This window comes from Pangasianodon hypophthalmus, chromosome 15, assembly GCF_027358585.1.
Source record: "Pangasianodon hypophthalmus isolate fPanHyp1 chromosome 15, fPanHyp1.pri, whole genome shotgun sequence".
NCBI classification, from domain to species: domain Eukaryota; kingdom Metazoa; phylum Chordata; class Actinopteri; order Siluriformes; family Pangasiidae; genus Pangasianodon; species Pangasianodon hypophthalmus.
Genome location: NC_069724.1, coordinates 21,104,285 through 21,129,589, shown reverse-complemented (window position 1 = coordinate 21,129,589; position 25,305 = coordinate 21,104,285). Strand labels below are relative to the sequence as shown.

Below are 25,305 nucleotides of genomic sequence, written 5' to 3'. Positions count from 1 at the left end.
AATCCTGAATGTATTACACACCCTAAACAGTCAGTGTGTCCTAAAAGTAAACAAAAGTCCTGCCTTTTTCTTCTTTGTGCCTTGTAATTTATGCACTTGTCTCTCCTTATCAACGTTTGGTGGACAAAACCTCACAGGAGGAAAGTGGATTGGTTTGTGTGGCTGGAAGTGAGCACAGTAGTGGAGTTATTCAGTGTGTATTGCCCCTTGACCTGCGCTTCAGGCTTGCAGCAGCAGTACAAGGAGTGTCAGGAGCTGCTGGGACTCTATCAGCAGTACCTTTCCCAGCAGCAGGAGAAACTCAACCAGTCCATCTCCCAGCTGAATCACTCACACTTCCACTGCAAGGTAAGCTGTGTGTGCAAATGTGATATGAAGCACCTAGGATTTTGGTATTATTATTATTTTAAATACAATTTTCCTCCAAGTCTAGTCGGTTCCCACCCACTACTGCATGACCAGTCTGGGAGGGTGAGATCTAATGTGTGTCTCGAGCCATGTGAAGCCAGCTAGCACATCTTTTCTAACTGCTGCTCATGAAACAACCACAGAATTTTCTTTTAAATGTCTTTTATTCAAACGTATGTCCAATTTTCCCATAATACTCTCAAGCAATTTCTCCCCTTAAGTAGGTTTTTGTCAGTATTTTTGGTACATACTGTATATACACAGTTAGAAGGCTGATAATGGGTTACAAGACAATTAGAAAATGGGACAATAGCACATTATAACACATTATAGTGACTCATTAAAATCATATTGAGCAGCAGATTTAGAGCAGTAGAGTCTTGGCACAGCAAGACCATCGACTCTGTTATCCTCTTTTCTTCTTCTTCTTCTTCCTCTTCTTACACCACTGTAGTAAGAAAAAAGTAGTTTGTCCTTTGACCTTGGCTGTGAGTAATGCATGTTTTCATGCTCCGTGACCTCCTCTTGAATTAGTCAGCAGCCCACTCCTGTCCTCGAGGAGGCGGACACTTCCCCTTTGCCCTGAGTGTTTATCTCTTGTTTGGATGACCTTGGGTTACTGCACATGCTGGTAGATAATCCATCCACCACATTCTCAACAGCTCCCTACAGTACAGTGGGTTTATGCTGCATTATTATGAAGTCAGTGGCCATCTCCCTGTCTCACCTCTCTCCACAGATAGCCAGCAGTGAGAGAACATTAAGCAGAGCCCATAGTGGGAGAGGGAGAGGTGCTGCTCTCGATGGATCTTATTTGGATCCCCGTAATTCGGGAAGAACCGGGTCAGCAGGTTGTGCTCACTCATTTTTAGCTGGCGTCTGTTCTGGGCCATCCTCCATGCCCTTATGTTGTATTGAGCATGAAAGAGGAAGCCATGAGGAAGACACAGCAGGTGTCCACAAGTGTTCAGGCGGTGGTTGGAGTGAGCCAGCACATGATATACGCTCTAAAAGGGATCAGGTGGCCGATGATGCCACCAAGCCGAGAGACTCATGGCACGAGTTGGGACTGAAAAATGGAACCGGGTGCTGCGCAGAGCCCAGTGAGACGGTGCCCTACATTGGCAGGGAGGATTGGGAGGAGAAGCGCCAGCGTTTGCTGGTTCAGAAGAAGCAGCTGGAGGTGGAAAGAGAGAGGCTGCAGGCTCGACTTGCTGAGCAAGAAGAGAGGCTGCTAAAACAGAACCAAGAGCTCAGACAATCCCGTCTCAACCACAGCAAGTATGGCAAATTCAAAGTATTTGAATGTCTTCACTTTTTTCTCTGGTAACAGAGCATCCTCTGCTTTCAGGTTCCAGCAAGAATTAGAGCAGTCCTTAAATGAAATCAGATTTAATGAAGCACCTCAAACCAGTGTCACTGCAGAGCCACACAGGTAATATGCACTGAATTTCTATTCATTTAAAATAGCTCTTATGTAACACTGTAAGACTAAATTCAGGTGCTGTTTCAGTAGGGATTTCAGCATGTGTGTGTGTGTGTGTGTGTGTGTGTGTGTGTGTGTGTGTGTGCGAGCGCAGTAGGGAGCTTGTGTACCACCAGGCTGTCTTTTCTAGAAACAGATCTCTCAATATCTCTCTCACTTGTTCTTCATTTGATCCTGCAGTGAAAGAAAAGAGGGAGGTCTTCAGGCCTTGAAGGGAAGTGTCAGACAGCCTTTAAATGAAATTCAACCACAGGAGCACAACCTTCAACAAGCCGAACCCAGACTTTCAAATGGTAGGATGTGCGAATGCATTTGTGTAGAGAAACAGATTGAGATCATACACTTTTAATTATCAAATGCTCATACGAATGAATGTTCAAATTGCTGCAGTTGAAACTTATTTTTCTCCTTTCTCTTGAAGATCTCTCCACAGTTGCTAAGAAGGATATGGCCACCTCTCCTGTGCATTCCCAGAACTTCCAAAAATCTTCTCTGCAACGGACGTTGCCCGTCAGCCATCCCAGAACCCCCAAGTCATCAAAGTAAGCTAAGTTAGTCTTAAGCAACTTGCATACCCAACACCTTTCCAGGTTAAATCCTTAAATATTATACGCAGTCCAAATTGAGGTTGAAAGAATGGGTCACAATCTTTTGTACCATATAGTTTATATATTTATACTTCATCCTGCTTGTGACATAACCGGACAGATCCAATAAGCTGTCAATTTTTAAATGAGCTTCACTACTAGCATGCCATGAGGCTATTTTCCTCTATCTGACCTTATAGGATGTCTGATTTAGCACTCACTAATGTACAGGAAACCTGCTTCACTACAAGGGTGAACAAACCATAAAACCATTAGCCAGACCAGGCAAGTAAAAGCTCGACAAAAAGTCAGCAAGTCATCAAGTGTTCTCTTCGTTCGCTTCGCACATAAAAGCTACATTTATGGTCAGTGTTTAACCATCAGGTTATAAGTTATCTAATGGCTTATCTAAATTATTTTGCTCAGTTTCATCAGTTTTTCCACATATCTGCGCTTCTGTGGTTGTTGGATGAGAAAAAAAAACACTAGTGATTGCTAGCATACTTGTCTGCTGGGCAACAATGCTTTTAAAAACAACACACAAAAAAAAGACCTAATATCCCTGACATGTAATCTTAATTTTTCTGGTGCATAGGCTACTGATTTGAGTTGTCTACCTGAGCACTGGGCAGTATTAAAATATTGGAGAAATTGATTTTTTTTTTCTTTTTCTTTTTCTTTTCAGTTGCATTCAAAATGTAGTCTTAAATTCAATGTGCAGTTTACACTCATCTAGTAAAGGCTCATCAAATGAAAAAGAGTAAATAGTAAATTACAGCGTTTTCCCTAGAGTGGTGACTTTGAAATGACTGTGAAATGGAAATGCAGTCTTACGTGTCTGCTGGTGTTCTGTGTTCCAATAATAACCAGCCTACGGGACAGCAGGGAGCAACAAATTAGCTTACTTGTTGCTTCACTACAATTATTTCAGCTTCTTTTTGCAACCCTGTTTTACAGCCCTGTTTTGTACAAACCTTGAATTGCAGCTGATACTATTGTGTTGCACAAGCTTTCAGTTTTTTTAATGTGTGAAGTAGCGGTTGCTTTGAGGACTAGTCACTCGTTTTCTCTCACATTGAATAACACTGAAGCCAAGTCAAGGGTTAACATTAGAAGAAAGTCTGTTAAAATAGATGCCTCATACTTGTAGTTAATGAGCACTGGCATAGCGGAATAAGCTAGTGCAGGGGTCATCAGCTCCAGATGTGGACCCAGAAAAGTAGTGGACTGAACTGAGTACTTGGAAAAAATACTGTAGTAGAGCTGATAAATGTACAAATTTGACACAAGCAGATAAATCATTTAGCTGAAGGCAGCTCATCTGACCGAAGACTAGCTACAGGGTTAGTGAAAGGGAACTGATGACATGGTTTAAGAAATAGTTAAATGCGAAAAATGAATGTTGAAATATGAATTGTCAAAGAAGCACGTGTTTATTCTGCTTGCGTCAAATTGAGAACAAATGTATCTTATCTGTTCAGAGTCCAAGGCTCTAGTCAAAAGTGGTCACCAATGTGAAACAAATGTAACTGCTTTGAATTGTCTTATTCATAGCCATAACACATTGTTAATGGTGCAGCAAGTTGTTATCACCATTCAGTCATGTCAGTTGCTTACCTGGACCCTGTAAGCATGGAATTTTAAGTACAAATTTTAGAGCTAGAATGTAGTTTTATTTCCCTTCCTTATTTCTGTTTCTCTGTGTCAGAAATAACATACATATTGCTTTATACATGATTGTAGATTGTGGAAATGTGGCTTTTGCATGAGCAACTCATTTCATGTCATTTCTGCTCGTCACTTTGGCCATTCAGCAGCAGAGCAGTTTTTATTTTAACATTCAAAAAAAAAAAAACACAGCGTCTGACAGGAGCAGCACTCAACAAGTCCAATAAAAAGACCCATCCGAATAAATGCAATTTAACAAGCGTGGTTTTGGATTGAGTGAAAAGAGGAGGAAAGGCAGCAATTCTGGCTGAACAACACAGCAGGGCTCCTCTCCCCACTGCAAAGAGGCGGGAGTGAAGCGCCATGTAAACGTATTAATTGTGTTTTGGGAAATGTTGCTACTCTGATGGAGCTTTTTTTATGCTACTGAAAAGAACATGGGGTGATGTATGGATGAAGGAAAGAAAACAAAAAACAGGAAAAGCGGTTTAGTCTGAATGCGGCGTATGAGATAGTAGAGGAACTAAATGAAGATTTTTGCCGGCTAGCGCTCAGGCTGACAGGAGCCAAGCTGAGTCCCATTAGCTGGCATAGCAGGCCTCAGCAGCAGGTGTAATTGAACAGAGTTCTCCAGCCCGGGCCACGAATGCACAGCCTCCCCCCCGCTTAATGAGAAAGAGAGAGGCAGAGAATGAATCACTGAACACTAGCATGAGACACACTCGGAGAAAGGGAAGGAAATTCATTACTGTTTCCCTTTAACGTGGAAAGGTAATTAATGTGACAGCATGTCTTTTTTTTTTTTTTTTTTTTCTTTTTCTTTTTTCCCACCCTCTCTGAGCCGAAGTACGTCTCGCTTAGTACGGCATCCTCTGAAAAATGTGAAATATTTGTAAGTCATTTGTAAAGAGTTCTCGCTATTTTATGAATGTACTGTCTTGCAAGCTAATTGCCTTCTCCTTTCAGCAGTATGTATTGTGAATATTTTACGGTAACAGAAGCCCAAATCTTTTCTTTAATAACTGGACCCCTGTGTTATTGACGAGCAATAAATCAGCCTCGTTTGCATATGGCCGAGAATGATATGGACGGTATATCCAGAGAATAAGAAAGCTGGCTGGGAGGGGGATTCTCATTGTCCTCATCTTGCAGACAAGCATAGTGCCTTCGTGATCAGCGGGATCCATGAATCCCGAGTGGCTGCTTCACATTAAAATTCTCATTTCATTGTAATGAAATGAATCTAAAACCCAGGAGTGCACTATATGCAAGATCTGACTATTGGGAAAATGCCACCTAAAATCCAACTTCAAACCCAAAAGCTTCAACTATCCAATTGATTTAGAAGGAAAAGTAGATGGACAAGGCTGAATAGTTTGACTTTTTTAATATCAAAGTAGTCTAATCCTGATGAGGGTTCAGATTCTATCGACATGACGGTGCTTAAGCTAACAAGCTGTGTGGAAAGTAAGTTTATTTATGGTCAATAAATATTTTATTGTAGTCCACCGTCCTGGGGCTTCTTTTGCATTATTTAATTGTGAATCTGATTTGAGGGAATCGATGAAGCTTGTCATTTTAAGGGTTTTGTTTTGCAGAGGTTTGTACAGGGAAAAGAACAAGGAGTCCTAGCTACAACTCACTTATTAACTGAATTAATAGGCTTTTAATGAATTAGTGTTGATGTGAATTAATGAATATTTTAAATAGTGCTATTAAAATGAATTATAATTAGCTTTGAAGTTAGTTAATAGTGCATGCATTTGAACTGAATTGCTACAATTTAATATTTAATGTTTTTTAATATTATTAAATGCGTAAACACTTGTTTAATTCGAATAAAAAAAAGGAAATCTAACTTCAGATTTGTATGAGTGCATCTGCAACTGCCATTAAAATTAAAAGTTAGAGGTTACTGTAAATCTGTAGTGATCCCAAAGCCAAAGATGCCAATGTTTTCTGATCATTTTGTACAAAAGCCAGCGATCTGGTTAATGTTGGTTATATATAGTTATAGGCTATATACAGTGGGATAGATTTTGCTTTATGAACACGATAAGCCATCATAAATTACATTTGCTGTTGAAACTACACTGTTATCATGTATTGTTTTATCTAATCTTTACACCACAGTGCTGCTGAATTCTCAAATCCAATTGGTCAGAAGGCGTTGATTATTTTCCACAGTAGCAGCACGGACACTGGTTCCAGCTGCAAGCTAAATCACCCATTGTGCACCTTGAAGCGCATTATTTTCGGTCTGGAGTGTGTTGTTCCACTTGTACTACTGCAATTCACCAACAGTTACAATGTTGAATTAATTAATGAGCAACACGTCATGCATTTTAACAGCTTATAGGTAGACTTAATGTTACGGAACATCAGAAAGACAAGTTAGTTCCTGTTCTCACCTACTCTATAGCTGCGATAAACAGTCACTCACCAGCCTCTCTCTCTCTCTCTCTCTCTCTCTCTCTCTCAAAAACGCAGCCTGTCATTCTACCGAGAAATTTCTCAGTCCTGGCTTTCCTGAACTGGGAAACTTTGACTTATAACCAAGCACTTATAACCAAGACTCCTTCAATAATTGCTAAATAAATGTCTCCCAATAGAAAAACATCACCACATCTCAATGATTATGCGTTATACTTAGTTAAACAGCACGTTTGTAAAGTCTGTTTATTATTAATCTTAGATTATGTTGAGTTTCTGGTGTACAAGTCACTGCGTATGAGCTGTTACTATAGAAAAAAAAGTGTATTAGAATGATCACATAAATATTAATATAAATATGAACTTATTGTTCATGTTACAGCTGGAACTACTTTCCAAGCCAAAAATAACGCACACCTTCTGACCAATCAGATTCGAGCTTTCAACCGCGTTGAGAAAATAGATAAAGTGTACATGTCATTGTTTAACAGGTTAAAAAAATCATTAGCATGGACAAATTGCTGTGGTATAAGAGGAATAAAACACTTAGGGATAAAAAAACAATTGAGACACTTGGCAATTAATAAACTTCAGGGTGATAACAGTAACTCATGTAACTGTCATGCCGCATCACTCTGTCTTGTCTTGTCTGACTTGTATTCAAACATCGTTGATCTTTTTACTGTAACATCACACCTCATCATGTTTTATTCCTTACATAGCAACCAGCTATTATTGCCAACTTGATCACTAATCGATGAAATCTGTCAGACAGCATTGTCAGTTAGGTCACGTCTACATTGTAGTAGTGCTCACGTCCACACCCCCTCAGTATTTCACGACAGTTTAAAGAGGAGATTAATCACAAAGCCTATAATACAGAATTTTAGAGCTTTCTAATTTTTTATTCAGAAGAATAAGTCTTTTGGGTGATTTTTGAGTATGTTGGACGGAGCATTTTATTGTTCATAGCTGAACTATATTTGGGCCTTTTCACAGAAGAAAAGTCCAGTAATTTTATCTTGGTGAAAAGACTGAGTGTGGTCTCGATAGTGAGTGTGTAATGAGAGTTTTCCTGCCTATAGGCTCTGCACTTACTTTCTCTGCACTCTCTTTTTGCTTTCTGTTGATTAGGATGAAATTGACATGCATTTTTGCATTTTTTTTTTTTTTATTACTATTTGGCCTCCAAATGAAAGGAGCACTCAAGCGTTTCGGACATTTTTAATGAGAATGGTAAAATAACTGGGTCTGAGGACGAGGAAGCTAATAAACACTCTTTTGTTTGGCTTTACTGGAGCAGAGCTGAAACCCCATCACAGCGTCTCTCCGAATTAGAGCGTTTGGATGAACGATTTCCAGTCGTCTACACTGATAAACCTATAGGGTTTTGGATTAGCAGGACTGTCTCTTAAGTGACATCAATATCTCATGTTCACTTCCCAGTGCCTCTTATGAAAAGCAGTGAAAGGGTTTGGAAGATATGGCTGCCAGAGACATTAGCATTCTTTCCAGCGATATCCTCCTAACCCTGACTTCCCAACCCCTCCCTGCTCAAACTATACCCCTCTTGCCTTGTTATAGATTGTGACCGGCGGTAAGTGATGCATTATTCATACCGGCAATGTCGTCTGTTGATGGATGGCTGTTTGAGAGGCCTGTCCGTTAAATAAATCAACACATAAAAATGCAAATTCTCACATTTCGAGAGGGAACGTGGCCAAAGTCCTACTCTACCCGCCACCCCCCTCCTTTTTGGCACTCACTTGTATTCTCACTATAGTTTCCCTAAATGTAGATATATGAGAGAATGCTAGTGTTTTTTCAATTTAATTGGCGATCTATTTATGGAAAGACAAAATGTAAGTGTATATCTTAATGTAGGTGAGATTGTTATCTTTATGGTGATAAATTACAGAAAAGGTATCTTCTGGACAAGATCACTGACTAACTGTTTAAAAGTAAGATTTAGACCAGGCATAGAGAGCCTTGTATCAGCAAGCAGTGGTGACACATTCTCATATTAAAGCTACGTAGCAATAAGTAGCTGATTGCATTCTCTAATGTTGCTTTATATTCAGCAAGTTTATTTTTGTAAATGGTTGTCTATAGGCTTCAATATTGTGATGCGTATCTTGTGGCCCAACAATATCTTAAACCATCGTGTGTATTCAACTGTGGGCAGAAATATGGCAAAGCGATACATAAACTCTCTAATCTGATTGGTCAGAACAGCTCTGACAGAAGTGTCATTCAAATCACAGGTTTATATTAATGTGTATTAATTGTTTTTTATAGCAACAGCTAAATAACAGGAACATGGATGGAAGAGGCTCTACGTAACCAAAAACTAATGTTAAAATAACAAAAACAGATTTTCTCCCTTTTAGTCATGGCTAATTCCCACCCATCAGGCAGCGCTCCCCTGTCACGCGACAGCTACCAGCCAGGGAGGACGAAGGGTATCGTGCGCTTCCTCAGAGGCACGTGAAGCCATGCAACGTCAGGGGGCGGCTTGACACACTCGGGGAAAAGCGCTATCCACCCACTTCCGCATGCATGAGCTCACAAATGCCCATGATTGCCTAGTGTCACTGTGAGAGCACAGCTAATTTTGCTCTCTTTGACTCCCAAGATTTGAACATGCCATCTCAGGATTATAGGGTGAACGCTTTTCTGTTGCGCCCCAACTATTGTTATCTAACAAAGAAAAATGTTGACATGGTGAAGTTTTGTATAAGGAGTTGATTGGTTAACTTTTACAGAAGGAGTCTCCAGTGTCAGTGCTTTGTACAAGTCAGTACGTTTTCCACCACAGGAAAGTCTTCAGGAGAACTTTGTGCTTTCTGGTTACTGATATTTTCTGTAGAAATGCACTTTAATTGCTAATTAGCTCACTATTTTTTCACCTAGTCAGTTAGTTTCCAGACAAACATGAGACTGCACAAGCATACTAGAGCTTTTATTTTCCCGGTGGGTTGCTAATGAATTTATGATTTGTCCACCCTTGAGAATGTAGTAATGTAGTTATCTCTTTCAGCAGAGTAGTGCTGATATGAGACATGATTAACATAGGTGCTTGGTTTTCTTTTTTTTTTTTTATCCACAAACAATGATGTAAATTTATGCTGCTTAAGATTAACTGACAATTATATGAACATCATAAGAGTGTTCTCTAAGAATTCATGTTTAATACGTGTCGTGGTGTCGTGTAATCATCTGACTCTGTTCTTACTGAATAATTTACCAAACCCCCTGACTGACACGTGGAATCTCATTTAGCCTAATCTTTGTTTATTTTATTTATGCATTCTCTCTTCTGAGGAAGGCAAAATCTCATTCACATTCTCTCCACGTGCACAGTTTCTTTGTTTCAATACCCCAGACTTTCCCATTCACTGGTATTCAACAGAATGATTAGCATTAATCATATGTAACATTTCTGAGGTATGTGTTAGCTTTGTAACACACATTGTTACACTTTTTTTTTTTTTTTTTTTTTTTTTTTGATCAAACTTTTGTAACTTTTCTCTCGTGCAGGTTGGATTCTTCTCTGATTGAGCTTTTGGATATTTTTAGTCCGATTAGTAACACAGAGAGAAGCAGAGTCAGCTCGTCTACACACAGGAGTCTCACTGGCCCCTGTCAGCCTCTCAGTGCCATTCGGCCCTTGCGCACCTCTGTGCTTTCTCCCCGAGGCCAAACGCAGCCCTCAGAGGAAGAGCTGCAGGAGAGTCAGATTCTGGAGGACATCTTCTTCATCTGCTAAAAAAAAAAAGCATCTTCACCAGTACCTTAATGAGAGCACAAAACGCTGCCTAATAATGTACATGGAGCTTAATCGCTAACCATAAAACAACTGTGCATTATTTCATTTCTAATTTCATTACTAGATTTCTAATTATTTGTTCGATTGTTGCTCTCAAATTGCTTTACAATGCCTTTGTATTACTGCCTTAATTGTAAACTTATGCCAAAGTAATCATGGGTTTTATTATTTGTAAGATTAACTGTTTTTTTTTTTAATCTAATGATAATAAACATGTATTTATTAATCTTTGCTTGAGTGGTCCAAATTAAAACAGGGTGTACACTTCATGACTAAATATAAATATATAATAATCTAAATATCTAAATATATAATGCATTTATAAATTGGAGCACATTTCTAACTGAGCGTCAGGTTTTTTTCTGCATGTCTTTTTGTCAGAAGAGCTCACACTATACCATTAAGCAAAGATGATGAATTGCATACAGGTTTGTAACGAAAAACCTCCTGAATAGTGAGAGAATCAGTCATGTTATTGGCCCATATTAAAAACAAGCATATGCAAATTCCACCAACAGTTTCCTTATTCATCAGTTCCATCTTTGGCGCGTCTGATTAAACTCACATCTGGTTAGAGTGTGGGTAAAATTGAGGGTAACTTTTTAGCAGGCTGAAAAATGCTTGTCTACTAGTCAACTAATACATTCACTAGTTGCCTCTGTGGGAATGCTGACTAGTTGTGGAAAAAACAGTTAGGCAGATGGACTTAGTGTGAAAATACATTACATGGCCGGAGGTTTGTGGACACCTGACCAGAACACTTGTGCTTTTTTGAACATCTCATTCCAGATTTAGTCTCCTTTTACTCTTATAACAGCCTCCACTCTTCTGGGAAGGCTTTCCACTAGATTTTGGAGTGTAGCTGTGGGGATTTGTGTTCATTCAGCTACAAGAGCATTAGTGAGATCAGGCACTGATGTTGGGTGAGGAGGTCTGGGGTTCAGTCGGTGTTCCAGTTCATCCCAAAGGTGTTCAGTGGGGTTGAGGTCAGGGCTCTGTGCAGGACACTCGAGTTCTTCCACTCCAACCTTCACACACCATGTCTTCATGGAGCTCGCTTTGTGCACAGGGACATTGTCACAAAATTTTGGCTGTATAGTGTATTTCAGAATAAATGAAACCAATTCTATAGTCATCTTCACAAGACTGTGCAGGATTTTTTTTTTTCCTTTTGCTTTAATTAACAGTAATACGTTGATGTCGCTTCGCATGAAGTATCAAAGTGCACTAGATTTTTTTAATCCCACTTCTACTTGCTCCTGAAGGATTTCCTCCTGCAGGTATTTTTGTTGTCCTTTAAAGCTAAAGCAGATTGGAATAAAATCCTTGCAATGTGGCATAGTAAATTGTGTTGTGACCGGCGCTGTCAGAGCCGTGGGTTGCGCATCACTATCCCATGCGGGTTGATGCTTTCTTTGCCACACAAATAAAACAGCCAAAAAATGGCGATGTCCTGTACATCTGTTGAAGAGACAACTAGTTGACTAGTTTAATACTTTTTTAAATTACTGTCTGACTAGTAAAAATAAGTAGTTGTGCAACACCTATAATGTCTATAACAAAATCAGTGAATTTTGATGGATAATTAAAGAAAAACAAGTATTTTGTGTCTATAGTGATTGATACTGATGAATCGATGAATACTGATGCACAATAAGACCTGGAACTTGAACTAACAAGTTAAAAAAAAAAAGTCAGTTTTGATTTCCCTTTATCTTTAAAAGAGGCTTAAGTAAAGAGCTTTGACTCACATACACATCCTTTTGGAAAGGATATATACACTACTATTTGGAGTGCATTAGTTGTGCAGCATTAAATTATAACAATGCTTCTCCATTGCCAAATCCCGCTCACATTATATTTCAAATAATTCTGTTTATAGGACAGCACTTAAGATGCACTTAAGGAGTGTTTGTATTTCATTATAATGTGTATCAGAACGTGCCAACATTTTCCACTCCTATTTCTATGGCGCTTCAGATGGTTTTCAGAACATAGTTATGAACTTTGTTCTTGTGTAACGTGAAATGCATTCATCGTACTAGCGCAATACCAGTCGGTCTGGATGAAGCATTCACGCATTAAAAGTTTATATTGATTGGTTTTAGTTTAATCCTGGTTTTAGTTTATCAGAAGTTTTGCACCCTAACTTGTGAAAGTGCTTGTATATTACCTTGATTTGAAGTGGTTTGAAGTGGCTGCGGTCTACAATCAGCAACGCCACCAACCCATAAAATGAACAAACAGATAAAACACCACATAAAAAGGCTCGTACACAGCAGGAAATCGGGGAGGCATAACGCTGGTTTATTCTAGACTGTGCTTTATTATCGGGCTAAGCGGAGACGCATCATTCAGTAAAATTACAAAACGAGAGTCCAGGGAGCAGAAGGAATGCGCAGTTCAGAGGTACAGCAGGAGCAGTTAAAGCACTCTGACTGCTAATAGCTCTCTCTCATTGGAATAGACTTGGCAATCATTCACACAGAAAACCCAGCACCCTCAAGTGTGCTCAAAATTCTGACAACTCTCTTTTTTCTTTTCTGTTCTTTTCTTCTTTTTTTAACCATTTGTTGCTTGCCATTTGCTATGCCCTTGGATGAATTTTGGATGTAGGTCGTGAAGATAGCAAGCGCTAAGATAGCAAGGAATGGCTGAGGAGACAGATGGGTTAGCATCCCGAGCTCACGCAGGAGTCATAGGAACCCAAACGAGCCAGGGCAATTTATTGGACTTCATACGATTAAAGTCCAGGGGTGGAGAAGTACAGAAAAAAATACACTTAAGGAAAAAGAATTGGTTTTGTGGTAAAAAGCAGTCAAAATGATATTTGTTAAAATGTGTCTGACCAGGTGTAGTGCCCATACAACTTAGTATAAATTTACGATATTTTATACCACAGCCATGTTGAATTCTCGAATCTGATTGGTCAGAAGGTGTTGATTAATTTTCTATGACAGTAGTCCCAGCTGCAAGGCAACTATTAACGCTCATTTTTATTTAACAAAGAAAAACAGAATCATTAATATGGTGACGTTCTTGCAGGGAGATGTTTAACATTTATGGAAGGAGTCTCCAGTGTCAGAGTTTCTAACAGTTTTCCACCACAGTAAAGTCTTCAAATCTTAGTAACAAGCTGTGTGTGGGTTTTTTATTTTTTTTTGCTTTGTTTTATTAACTTCATGAAAAACAGTGTATGTGATACAGGAACTAACTTGTTCTGTGTATTTTCCACAACATTAAATGTAACTATAAATGGATAATGGATTTTGGATTGCTTGGATTGTTGGCAAAGAAAAATATTATGAGTAATGAGTCATAGAGATTTATAGCAAGTCGTCTTTTTTTTAGGGAATTTTTCTCAGGGAATGCAGAAATCCACTAAAATGATATGTTTACACAAATACTTAAGTACTTTTCCACCCTGATGAAGGTGTTAGAAAAGCTTTAAACGCTAACCCATGTGGCTCGTGTGAATTCTTATGAATCTGGAACCGTGAGAGTGTTTGGGAATTAGTGCAGGTTTTCAGTGAGGGTAGAAAAGCACACAGCAGATTGCAGAACATCGTAATGGATCAGAACAATGACATAATTGTCTTCTATATTTCCAAGAAAAGATGAGCAGTAGACCCTGGCGGCCATTTTCCCCACTGGGCCACACAATCGTTTTCAGACTCAGGTGCCCCGCCCCGTAACCATGCCAAGTTTCACTCTTGTATTCATGTAATTTTAAGTTTCATAATCATTCAGTCCTTGTAGATAGAAGTAAAAGTCCTATAAAATATGCAAACCTATATACAGAGAAAAAACAGAGCAAAAAAAAAACATTTACAGTATATTCAGTAGTTTATGTATATATTTATATATAATAAAATAATAACACTTCTGCTCTGTTTCTTGGTAGTTTATCAACCATACATTTTTAAAATCATGTAAACAGTTGTAGCTGAAACGTTGCATGAGTGGAAATCGCAAAGCAGGAAGTGAGACAGTGAGACATTGAGACTGACGCGCGGAGACGGAGCGAGGTATGGATTAAGAGCAGAATGAGCACTTCATGATACAACTGTTTGAACATCATAGCGAGCTTTCTTAGTGTACCTGAACGCTTATCTTTCGAAGAGGTCCGGATGGTGCAATGCGACATTCTTTTGAACGAATTCTTTTCACAATAATGAACTCGCTGCCTGAAGTGAGTTCTGAAATCCTTTACAACTTTTATAATACAGCAGTTTAATCAAAAGCATGAAAAAAGCAAGGCGCTGACCTTCTAATGATGATCCGCTAGAAATTCGAAACATGACCCCCCCTCCCCCTCCCCTCCCACCTCCACATTTTTAGCCCAAGCAAAAACAGCCATACCAAAATACATCTCAGCTCTTCGAACTACACTTGTAAACACACTGTGGATGGAGATGTGAATTTTTTTTTAAGCTTTGCAAAACATGTACGTAATGCCCGCGTAATCGGAACCCTAAGCAAAAAATTTTGAGTTTTGTATTTTGTGAGTTGCATTGCAACAGATCGGCTTTCCAGACGCATGTAAAAAGTAAGAAGCTGAAGGCTGCAAAAAAGAGCAGTGCCTCTGGAGAGTTTGACATCATCATCATCATCATCATCATTATCGTTGTCTTAAAATGGCGGCTAGCAGTGTTCGGAGCACAGTGCTAATGTGAGAGGCAACCAGGTGACACCGTGCACCTGTACCTGCTGGCAACCCGACGCTACATGCACTGACCACTGACGCAGGAGATCCGAAGTGTCACGGTTCAAATTAAAGCTGGCGCAATACTGCAATATAATGTGTGTCTGTGTTTGTGTGTGTATGTGGGTTTGCAAAGGTACACAAGAGGGCCGAGAGGCAGATATGTCTAAGATAACGCAACGTTCTGTCCTAACTCCTGTGGAAATGATCCTGAATCTCTTGAAGCCTGATTCTTTTGAAACTCTCCAACGAGAGGAGGCCTTTTTGCATTTTTCAGTAGCATATACACATATATACATCTATCTCTAAGCACACACTCCTTCATACGTGTATGTGTGTGTGTGTGTGTGTGTGTGTGTGTTGGCATACAAGGTTATCAGAAAGAGGAATGCCTGCAGTTCGAGAGCTGCCAGATATGAGTCTCTTCCCGTTAGTTAGATTCCAAGCCGAGCGGTGGTTCAAATTCCAGTTTAAATCTACAAAAAAATTACAGTTCTACATATTGAATAGCTGGTTCTATATATATGTACACACATATAAAATATATGCATATAAATACATATAGGTTTGGGGGTTAATATCATATGTATCCATATATACGCTGGAGGTGTGCATATATATATGAATACATCTTTTTTTCCATGTTTTGCAATACATATACATATTAAATGTACGCTAAATAGAAACGGGTTTGTTACATCTCAAACCTGCGATGGTGTTTTTTTTTAACTACAAGGTCAGGATGTTGAGATTAAAAAAGGTAAGGCTGCGATATGGAACAACCCTTCCCATGTACCCTTCAGCCCAAATGAGAAGAGAAAAAAAAATAGATATATATTTTTTTTCGTTTGTAAACTAGCCAAGTGAGCAGCCTCCTCAGGGCGTCTCGTATGATTTTGCCAGTATTCAAAAGCATATCAGCAATCTATATGTATGCATTTATACATATAATCTTATATATTCTACGTATACATCTTTTTTTTTTTCGTAAATACAACTCTTAAACCGATTGGCACAGCAAAGGAGATGCAGTGGTCTGAGTATGTTACAGCTACGAGTCTCTCTTTTTTGTTTTTTTTTTTGAATCGATAAAAAGGTTTGGTCTTTTTGGTCCCTACACAACTAAGGAATGACGGATTAAGTCTCCCAGAGGAGTGCGGCCGCAGTTCTTCGTGGCAGCTCTCGCCTCTGGAAACGGACAGGCACTCCGAGATAAAGATGGCCATCCACAACCACATCAAGCTTGTTTCCTGAAGCGTCGCATCCATCCAAAAAGTTTTTTGTTTTTTCTAAAATGGTTCTTTTTTTTAAAAAGTTTCTCAGTCCCTTATTACACAATATCCCCTCCCCCCAAAAGTTTGCATTTTCAAAAGTGTTTTGTTTTTCTTTTGCCTTGTTCGTAGAGTCACTTTCAGATGTTCTTCTTTTTCATTTTTTTGATATTTTCTGTGGTTCTAAATGAGTAGGGTTCCTATCAGGCAGGCTGTGGAGACTCAGAAAGGGAGTCCGATATGGTTGTGGAACACGGCGGCTCTCCTGAGTTTCCAGCGAGCTCCTAAAGGTCCACTGAGCTTTTGCGGTGATGGTGTGTCGTGCGCTGTGGCATCACCGCATGTCCAACACACCCCTCAGTCTCACGTTCACACCCCCAGCCACGTTGAGCTTGTCCTTTTGTGTCTCTTTTGTGTGTTAGTCATGTTATCAACATGTGTTCCCACTCTACAAAACCTAGAAAAAGGGAAACAGAAAACCAATAAATCAATCACGTATTCTTTCAAAGGAAATGTCAGTTATTGAGTTATTCGGTGGAGAATCAGGCTGAGGTGCCTCAGCAGTAGAATGATGGTTTGAGACACAGGAAGCCAGTGAAAATGACAGAAAGGGAGATATACCACAGTGAGGACTAATCCCCTCACCACTACCACCCTACACAGAACACTGAGAAATATTTCAATGGCCAAGTGTCTGCTTCATAAAGCATGGAGTGCTGTTATAGAAAATAATGTATGACAGCGTATTGTGAGGAAGCGGACCTACCGTTACCATTCCGAAACTGATTATTTTCAATAACTTCAAGTGATTTACTCCTCTTATACCACAACGATTTTCCAACACAAACTTTTTTTTAATTAAAGAGCAACACACTGCACGTTTTATTAGTTTATAATTACATTTAATATTGTGGAATGTCTGTACAACAAATTAGTTCCTGTTATCAATTGTTATAGCAGCTATAAATATTTGTTTCCTCATCAGCTTTTCTTTTTGTTTCTCTTTCCCTTGAAGTATAACAATTCGAAAAAATTGTAGCTTGTCATGTTAGTGAGAAACCAAAAAGCGCAAAGCCCGCCAAAGTTAAAGCTGTACCTCAGACTGTTATGTTCTGATACTTTAGACTCCTTCTATAAATATTAAATAAACGTCTCCTCTTCACCCTATCAACGATTATACGTCTTATTTGTTAAATAACAATCCATTTGTATTTCCTTTATTATTAGGATTACTTTATGTGCTAAAGTCTTAATAATGAACTGTTGCTATAGAAACGATTGATTTGAATTACACCCAGCACGACTTTCAGAGCTGCTATTATAGAAGATGAATCTGTCCAATCAGATTTGAATTCAGATTCAACACCACTGTGTAAAAAATATAACACTGAGACATGAAGATGTTTTCCTAATGCATAATATGCATCATGATATTTAATTCTGCTTGTTTTGCTGGCAGATAACTGCAACGCTTCTACGTCTAGGAAAGCCTCTGTTGTAGGGTTCTACATAAACCATTCAAGGTCCTTTATGGAACTTTATATAGCCTTATATAAGGCTGTTGTATATAGAGTTGAGGGCAAAAATATACATACATATATTGACCTTGCTGTGACTTTGACCCTGTTTGGATCAGTTCTTGAGATGACCCTTTCTTTAGTCTGTAGACCTGATTTTAAGATGGTAGCGGATAACATCAGACATACACTATTTGAGCATGTTGTTTATTTCTCATAACGTCTTTAAATATCTTGTTGCTATAAATGGTCTTCTTGATTTTTTTCCTAACAGGTTGTAACCTTTTGCCCACTATTTTGTGTGTGTGTGTGTGTGTGTGTGTGTATGTGTATGTGTGTGTATGTTTGTGTGTGTGTCTGTGTGTGGACATAAGTGTGGGGGTAGGTCTTACCTGTTGTTCCCCCAGTGCTACAGTGGCCTTCACCTCCAGGGTGAGGGACATCAGGGGGCGGGGCTAATAAGGGCGGTTGGCGTCTTTTGGCCTTTTGAGCTGCACTTTGAGTCTCTTCATGCCGATCTGGAAGCCATTCATGGACTGGATGGCAGCCTGGGCACTGGCTGGGTTATCGAAGCTCACAAAGCCTGAAGACAAGAGGCAAGGAAGGAGATATGGAGGAAGGGAGGGAGGAAGAGAGACAGAAAGGACAGCAGGTTAAGACATGCCTGTTGAATGAGGCAAGATTGAAGAGATGGAATGGTTACGATGATCCAAATGAGATCCAAGGCAAGCAAAAGGCAGAGAGTGGCTGAGAAAGAGACAGAAAGAAGGAGTCATCCATGACGGTGTAAAGATGAAACAGTGAAAGGAGCATCGACCACGATTACTTGAGTCACATGACCTCGGGAGAACGTTAACATTTAACGACTATGCACAAAACCAGTCCATACAGCACAACAGCATACAGACTCATATCAATATCCAACAACACAGGAACATGCAAACCTACAGAACAATATGCATTAAGACCAAATTATTCAGAACGGAGAGTTGTTTATGCCTCTCTTGGACAGAATCTTTTCCAAACTTAGTGTATTATACACTACAAACAGTATCAACTGCTTAAGCATGAGAAACTGGTACGTACTGGATTTTTAAAACACAAGAAATGTCTGTTTTTTTCCTAACATTAATTCTGATGGTTAGTAACTGCTTTGATGTTTGATTCCATGATTTGGATTTGGTCACAATTAGCCCTTACAATTCTTACAAATCTTAAAACAAAAATCAAAATTTAATCAAAGAAATCATGCATTTAACCATTGAAATTAATAATTTACTTTCAGCCTATAATCTGGGTAACAGGGTTGAACTTTCAAAGTAAGCTTGTTAGTCAATATCACAATATCACTGAAAATAAAGAAAAGAACGAGAGCACTTTTCTTCTTCCTGTGATCATCAGAAAATATGGATGATACAATGTCGTTGTGGAAGATTCCAAATATTTCATACCTATAATGTAATAAGAAGTTTCAAGCACATTAATGCAAAAATAAGTATTTAATGATTATATTTAAAGGTAAAGTGTAGTTACAGTGCATGTGACAGGCAAAAACTGGTTTGTTTTCTATGTGTTGGAGATAGGTTTTATTAATGTTTTAAGTTATTTATCTGAAACGTCCACACTGGTCGTTGTGAAGGACACTTTACCTATGTTTAAAATGCCTTTTACTTTACATACATATTCATAAAGGTAATATCAGAAGGATACAAATAGCACCCCAATCGTGGAATCACTCTGATACGGCCTTCGATATGACATGATGTGATAGCTTTATTAAGAAACTCCGCAGTTGGTGCAGTATGTATTTCAGAGTAAGGGAGGTACAACTCAGAATAAATCAGAATTCTGACAGAGATATACCTCAGCACCTTGGCATGGTTAAGAGCTGTGCACAGCAGCTCTGCTGTGAAAGTAGCAGCACAGCCAGGGAACTGATAGATTTATTGGAAGCACCCACACGTTAAAGTGTTTACATTTTTGGCAAGATCAGAGCAAAAGTCTTAGGTTAAGATTAAAGATGTCTGGCATTATCATTCTGGGCCAAGCATCCCACAGATGATTAAGCTATACCGCAGAGAGCTCAGCCTACAAGAAGTTTGGGGTGGTAGGTATAGGTTTGGGAGTTTGAGTGTCACATTTCCGGTGTTAAATTTTGGGTTGGGAAGTTTGGGGTTAGAGGTGGAGGTCATGTCTGGGATTTGGGTGGCAGGGTTTGGATTTGGCCTTGGGGTGTTGAGTTGAGGGTTTGGGGTTTTTGGGTGGTAGGTTTAGGGTTTGGGATTGGGGTGGTGAGTTTAGGGTTTGGGATTGGGGTGGTAGGTTTAGTGTTTGGGATTGGGGTGTTGGGGTTAGGGTATGGGATTGGGCCGGTTGGTTTAGGGTTTGGGATTGGGGTGTTGGGTTTAGTGTTTGGGATTGGGGTGGCGGGTTTAGGGTTTGGGATTGGGGTGGTGGGTTTGGGGTTTTTGGGTGGCAGGTTTAGGGTTTGGGATTGGGGTGTTGGGTTTAGTGTTTGGGATTGGGGTGTTGGGTTTAGTGTTTGGGATTGGGGTGTTGGGTTTAGTGTTTGGGATTGGGGTGGCGGGTTTAGGGTTTGGGATTGGGGTGGTGGGTTTGGGGTTTTTGGGTGGCAGGTTTAGGGTTTGGGATTGGGGTGTTGGGGTTAGGGTTTGGGATTGGGCCGGTTGGTTTAGGGTTTGGTAGAAGATTTTAGTCCATAACTGTTGAGGGAATGATGAATACTAATGAAAGTCTATGACTAAAAAAAACAGGTGTAGAATTAGGTTTGGGTGTTATATTTGGGGGTTGAGGTCTTTAGGAGCTGAGACATCTGTGGAGGATTGGGGTTGTTAGGTGTTAGGTTTAGGGTTTGGATGTTGGGTTTTGCAGTTAGGGTTTGTGGGTTTAGTGTTTGGGATTGGGGTGGCAGGTTTAGGGTTTGGGATTGGGGTGGTGGGTTTGGGGTTTTTTGGGTGGCAGGTTTTGTATTTGGCCTTGGGGTGTTGGGTTTAGGGTTTGGGATTGGGGTGTTGGGTTTAGGGTTTGGGATAGGGGTAGTGGGTTTGGGGTTTTTGAGTGGCAGGTTTAGGGTTTGGGATTGGGGTGTTGGGTTTAGGGTTTGGGATAGGGGTAGTGGGTTTGGGGTTTTTGGGTGGCAGGTTTAGGGTTTGGGATTGGGGTGGTGAGTTTAGGGTTTGGGATTGGGGTGGTAGGTTTAGTGTTTGGGATTGGGGTGTTGGGGTTAGGGTATGGGATTGGGCCGGTTGGTTTAGGGTTTGGGATTGGGGTGTTGGGTTTAGTGTTTGGGATTGGGGTGGCGGGTTTAGGGTTTGGGATTGGGGTGGCGGGTTTAGGGTTTGGGATTGGGGTGGTGGGTTTGGGGTTTTTGGGTGGCAGGTTTAGGGTTTGGGATTGGGGTGTTGGGGTTAGGGTTTGGGATTGGGCCGGTTGGTTTAGGGTTTGGTAGAAGATTTTAGTCCATAACTGTTGAGGGAATGATGAATACTAATGAAAGTCTATGACTAAAAAAAACAGGTGTAGAATTAGGTTTGGGTGTTATATTTGGGGGTTGAGGTCTTTAGGAGCTGAGACATTTGTGGAGGATTGGGGTTGTTAGGTGTTAGGTTTAGGGTTTGGATGTTGGGTTTTGCAGTTAGGGTTTGTGGGTTTAGTGTTTGGGATTGGGGTGGCAGGTTTAGGGTTTGGGATTGGGGTGGTGGGTTTGGGGTTTTTTGGGTGGCAGGTTTTGTATTTGGCCTTGGGGTGTTGGGTTTAGGGTTTGGGATTGGGGTGTTGGGTTTAGGGTTTGGGATAGGGGTAGTGGGTTTGGGGTTTTTGAGTGGCAGGTTTAGGGTTTGGGATTGGGGTGTTGGGTTTAGGGTTTGGGATAGGGGTAGTGGGTTTGGGGTTTTTGGGTGGCAGGTTTAGGGTTTGGGATTGGGGTGGTGAGTTTAGGGTTTGGGATTGGGGTGGTAGGTTTAGTGTTTGGGATTGGGGTGTTGGGGTTAGGGTATGGGATTGGGCCGGTTGGTTTAGGGTTTGGGATTGGGGTGTTGGGTTTAGTGTTTGGGATTGGGGTGGCGGGTTTAGGGTTTGGGATTGGGGTGGTGGGTTTGGGGTTTTTGGGTGGCAGGTTTAGGGTTTGGGATTGGGGTGTTGGGTTTAGTGTTTGGGATTGGGGTGGCAGGTTTAGGGTTTGGGATTGGGGTGGTGGGTTTGGGGTTTTTGGGTGGCAGGTTTAGGGTTTGGGATTGGGGTGTTGGGTTTAGGGTTTGGGATTGGGGTGGTGGGTTTGGGGTTTTTGGGTGGCAGGTTTAGGGTTTGGGATTGGGGTGTTGGGGTTAGGGTTTGGGATTGGGCCGGTTGGTTTAGGGTTTGGGATTGGGGTGGTGGCTTTAGGGTTTGGTAGAAGATTTTAGTCCACAACTGTTGAGGGAATGATGAATACTAATGAAAGTCTATGACTAAAAAAAACAGGTGTAGAATTAGGTTTGGGTGTTATATTTGGGGGTTGAGGTCTTTAGGAGCTGAGACATTTGTGGGGGATTGGGGTTGTTAGGTGTTAGGTTTAGGGTTTGGATGTTGGGTTTTGCAGTTAGGGTTTGTGGTTAAGGTGGAAAGTTTGTTTGTAGGTTTGTGGTTTCAAATTTTGGTTTTGTGGTTTAGGTTTGTGCTGTTGAGTGTGTGGCTTTTGGTTTTGGGGTGTTGGATTTCTGGGTTAAGGTTTTAGTTTGGGGGTTTGGGTTTGGGGTATAGGGTTTGTGGTTTAAGGTTTTAGTTTGGGTGTTGGAGTTTTGGGTTCATAGTTTAAGGTTTTAGTTTTGGGGTTTGGAGATTGGAGTGTTGGGTTTGTGGTTTAAAATTTTAGATTTGGAGTTTGGGTTTGGTGTGTTGAGTTTGTGGTTTAAGGATTTAGTGTTGGGTGTGTGGTTGAGATTTGGTGGATAAGGTTATAATTTTGGGGTCTCGGTCTGAAGTTTGGAAACTATAAGGTACATCCGTGACTATGGATAAAGACAGTTGATAAATGCTACAGTTGTTGTGGGAAACACCTGCATTATCTGAGTGATTAAACAATATATAAACTAGTACAAATAAGCAACACATATTTTGACTTTATCTCTAAAACAGATATAAATTCGGTATTCTGTGACTCAGCAGAACAAGTCTATTAAACCATAAAAAAGAAAAAGACAGATCTACAATTTATTATACATATAACAGAAGCCTATATGTAGTTTCTCAGTGAAAAACACTGCCTTCATTGTTATTGTATCATTATAATGCTTTAAAGCTAAAAGCTTGAATGTGTTCTTCCTCCAGTTCCCTACTTTTCTGTTATTTTAGCTTAGCCAGCATTTCAGCACCTCACATCTCAGCAAACTTTCCTACTAACTATAGGGCTTTATATTAAGCTCAAATCAAATAGTGCTGTGTTCGTTGATGCATATACTGCCTCTGATAAGTGAATCAGCCAATGGAGCTGGAGATAGTGTTCATTTGAATATAGATACTCATTTTTGTTACAAGTAGGGCACATCAAAACATCTCGCACCCCTCAGCAAATTTCCTCTTTCCAGTCGAGTGTTCCTCACTGATCACTGAGTAAAATCCACTACAGTGCCTCCTCTCGTGTGTCTTTTTTTTTTTTTTTTGCGCCTCGTCTCTATTTTCTAAAAGCTTAGCTGTGGTAGAGAAATGAGGTCAAAACATTAGTAGTGAGAGAATAAGAATGATAGTAATCTTTGCAGGTGTTTTATCATTTTTACCCACCAAAGCATTTACTTTGGTTTGTCGCCCGATCCACAAACACTTTGGAGGAGATGACATTACCGAAAGGCAGGAACATCTGCATCAGCTCGCCATCCCCAAACTCCTGAGGGAGGTGGTAGATGAACAGGTTACAGCCTTCCGGCCCTGCAGAGTGGCACAGAGATGGAGGAAGACGGATAGACAGACAAGAAGAGATGAAGCCGGGAAAGAGAGATTTGAAGAGCGACAAAAGGTGAACGGGATAAAGCAGAGATTGGAAGAAAAGAGAGAATATATTGACATGAGGAGAATGAAGAGGAGGTGAGGGCAGAGAAGAAGACATAAAAGGAGAAATTAGAATAAGCAGCCTGGATAGCAGGCAGAGTGAAGAAAGAGAGATTGAGAGAGAGAGAGAGAAAACGAGAGAGAGCTTGAAAAGGATGAGACTATCAGTTCAATCAGTTTTCTGTTTCTGCACACACATTTGCTACAATCTTGAAAAAAGCGGCTATAACTCAATTCATCAGTACTGTTCAATATGAGGAATATTTTCACTTTTCCTTCAATATAGTTAGACAGGTTTTATTCTCTTAACCAGAAAAGTGATGAATTGCTTCAGTACAGTGTGGATAATATGAGCTTATGATGTTACACAAAGTAAGAGCATCTTTCACAACAGCAGCCACTGGAGGGAGGCATAGCCACAGGCATTTTGAGAATTGTGTAACATCAGCAAATCCAGCTGATGCCCGTTCACTAAACAAATATTCGCTTTATACGCAGAGCTGTTCACATTCATTATAATAAAGCTGCATCTTTCACATCAAGCATCACATTCTTAGCTGTTCAGATTGACTGAATGAAAAGACTAATTTACGATTTCCAAAAGACCAGTCGTGAGCAGGTATACATCAATACCACTGTGGTCAGACCAAGTGCAAGTACGAGTACATGCTTTTTTTGGCGCACATTGTTAGGAGCTTTCTGACAACTGTGATTTCTTTGCCCAACTCCAGAAGTGATGCAACTGACCTCGTGGACATTGTGTGCCTTGAATGAAACGAAGTCTTAAAATAGTAATTAAAATACAAATTTTAGCTTATACTTCAGGCTAGAATAAATTACAACTAATAAACTGCACCACCCACTGATGACAAAAGCTATAGTAACGCTTGCTAAAGTTAGAAACTACAACCACTATTTTTATCTAGTAAAATGGCAAGACATGATTGCATTGAAGTTGGAATAATGGGATTTCTTTCCCATCTCAATTGTTTTCCATGCTAACAGGCAAGAGTAGGCTCAAGTAGATTTGAGATATGGATATTGAAATGTGACACTGCCCACAGTACACATTATCTGATTAAATTTTTATGAAATTTATTACGGCATCTGACTGAGCGGGTTTAGAAACACCATTTGATTCTAATCCGGTTCAATCCACAATCCAAAAAAATGTCAGCAACAGCAAAATAATGTTGAAATCATGCCAGAAGCTACAATGCAAGCCCAGCATTCGAGTTCCTATAGACAGAAATCCACAGGACAGGCAGTCTCACCTTCTCTCTGCTGCTGAGGGATTATAGGAGGAGGCTGAGGAAAGGCCTGGCTGATCTGTCCGTATGCAGCTGGGTAGGCTGCTGAGAC

General features: G+C 40.1%; 2 protein-coding genes across 9 annotated transcripts in view; one reads left to right on the top strand and one right to left on the bottom strand.

The window, feature by feature from the left end:
* Positions 1–25,305, top strand: part of kiaa1328 (KIAA1328 ortholog) — a 46,666-nt gene that overhangs the window by 7,582 nt on the left and 13,779 nt on the right. For 4 of the 5 annotated variants that reach the window (XM_053240012.1, XM_026929172.3, XM_026929171.3 and 1 more), the window contains exons 6-11: positions 224–348; positions 1,148–1,689; positions 1,760–1,843; positions 2,075–2,187; positions 2,316–2,436; positions 10,123–10,922. In XM_053240012.1, coding sequence (XP_053095987.1) covers positions 224–348; positions 1,148–1,689; positions 1,760–1,843; positions 2,075–2,187; positions 2,316–2,436; positions 10,123–10,351 — 1,214 coding nt within the window. In that variant the 3' untranslated portion in view covers positions 10,352–10,922. Of the gene's footprint in view, positions 1–223; positions 349–1,147; positions 1,690–1,759; positions 1,844–2,074; positions 2,188–2,315; positions 2,437–10,122; positions 10,923–25,305 lie in introns of those variants that run through there. The other variant, XM_053240013.1, reaches the window with a different exon arrangement.
* The window catches only part of celf4 (CUGBP, Elav-like family member 4), a 94,969-nt gene continuing 80,719 nt past the window's right edge, over positions 11,056–25,305 (bottom strand). The window contains exons 11-14 of one of the 4 annotated variants that reach the window (XM_026929028.3): positions 25,218–25,298; positions 23,740–23,823; positions 18,297–18,487; positions 11,056–16,844 (exon numbers count right to left, since the gene is read on the bottom strand). In XM_026929028.3, coding sequence (XP_026784829.3) covers positions 18,360–18,487; positions 23,740–23,823; positions 25,218–25,298 — 293 coding nt within the window. In that variant the 3' untranslated portion in view covers positions 11,056–16,844; positions 18,297–18,359. The other 3 variants (XM_026929027.3, XM_026929026.3, XM_026929029.3) reach the window with 3 other exon arrangements.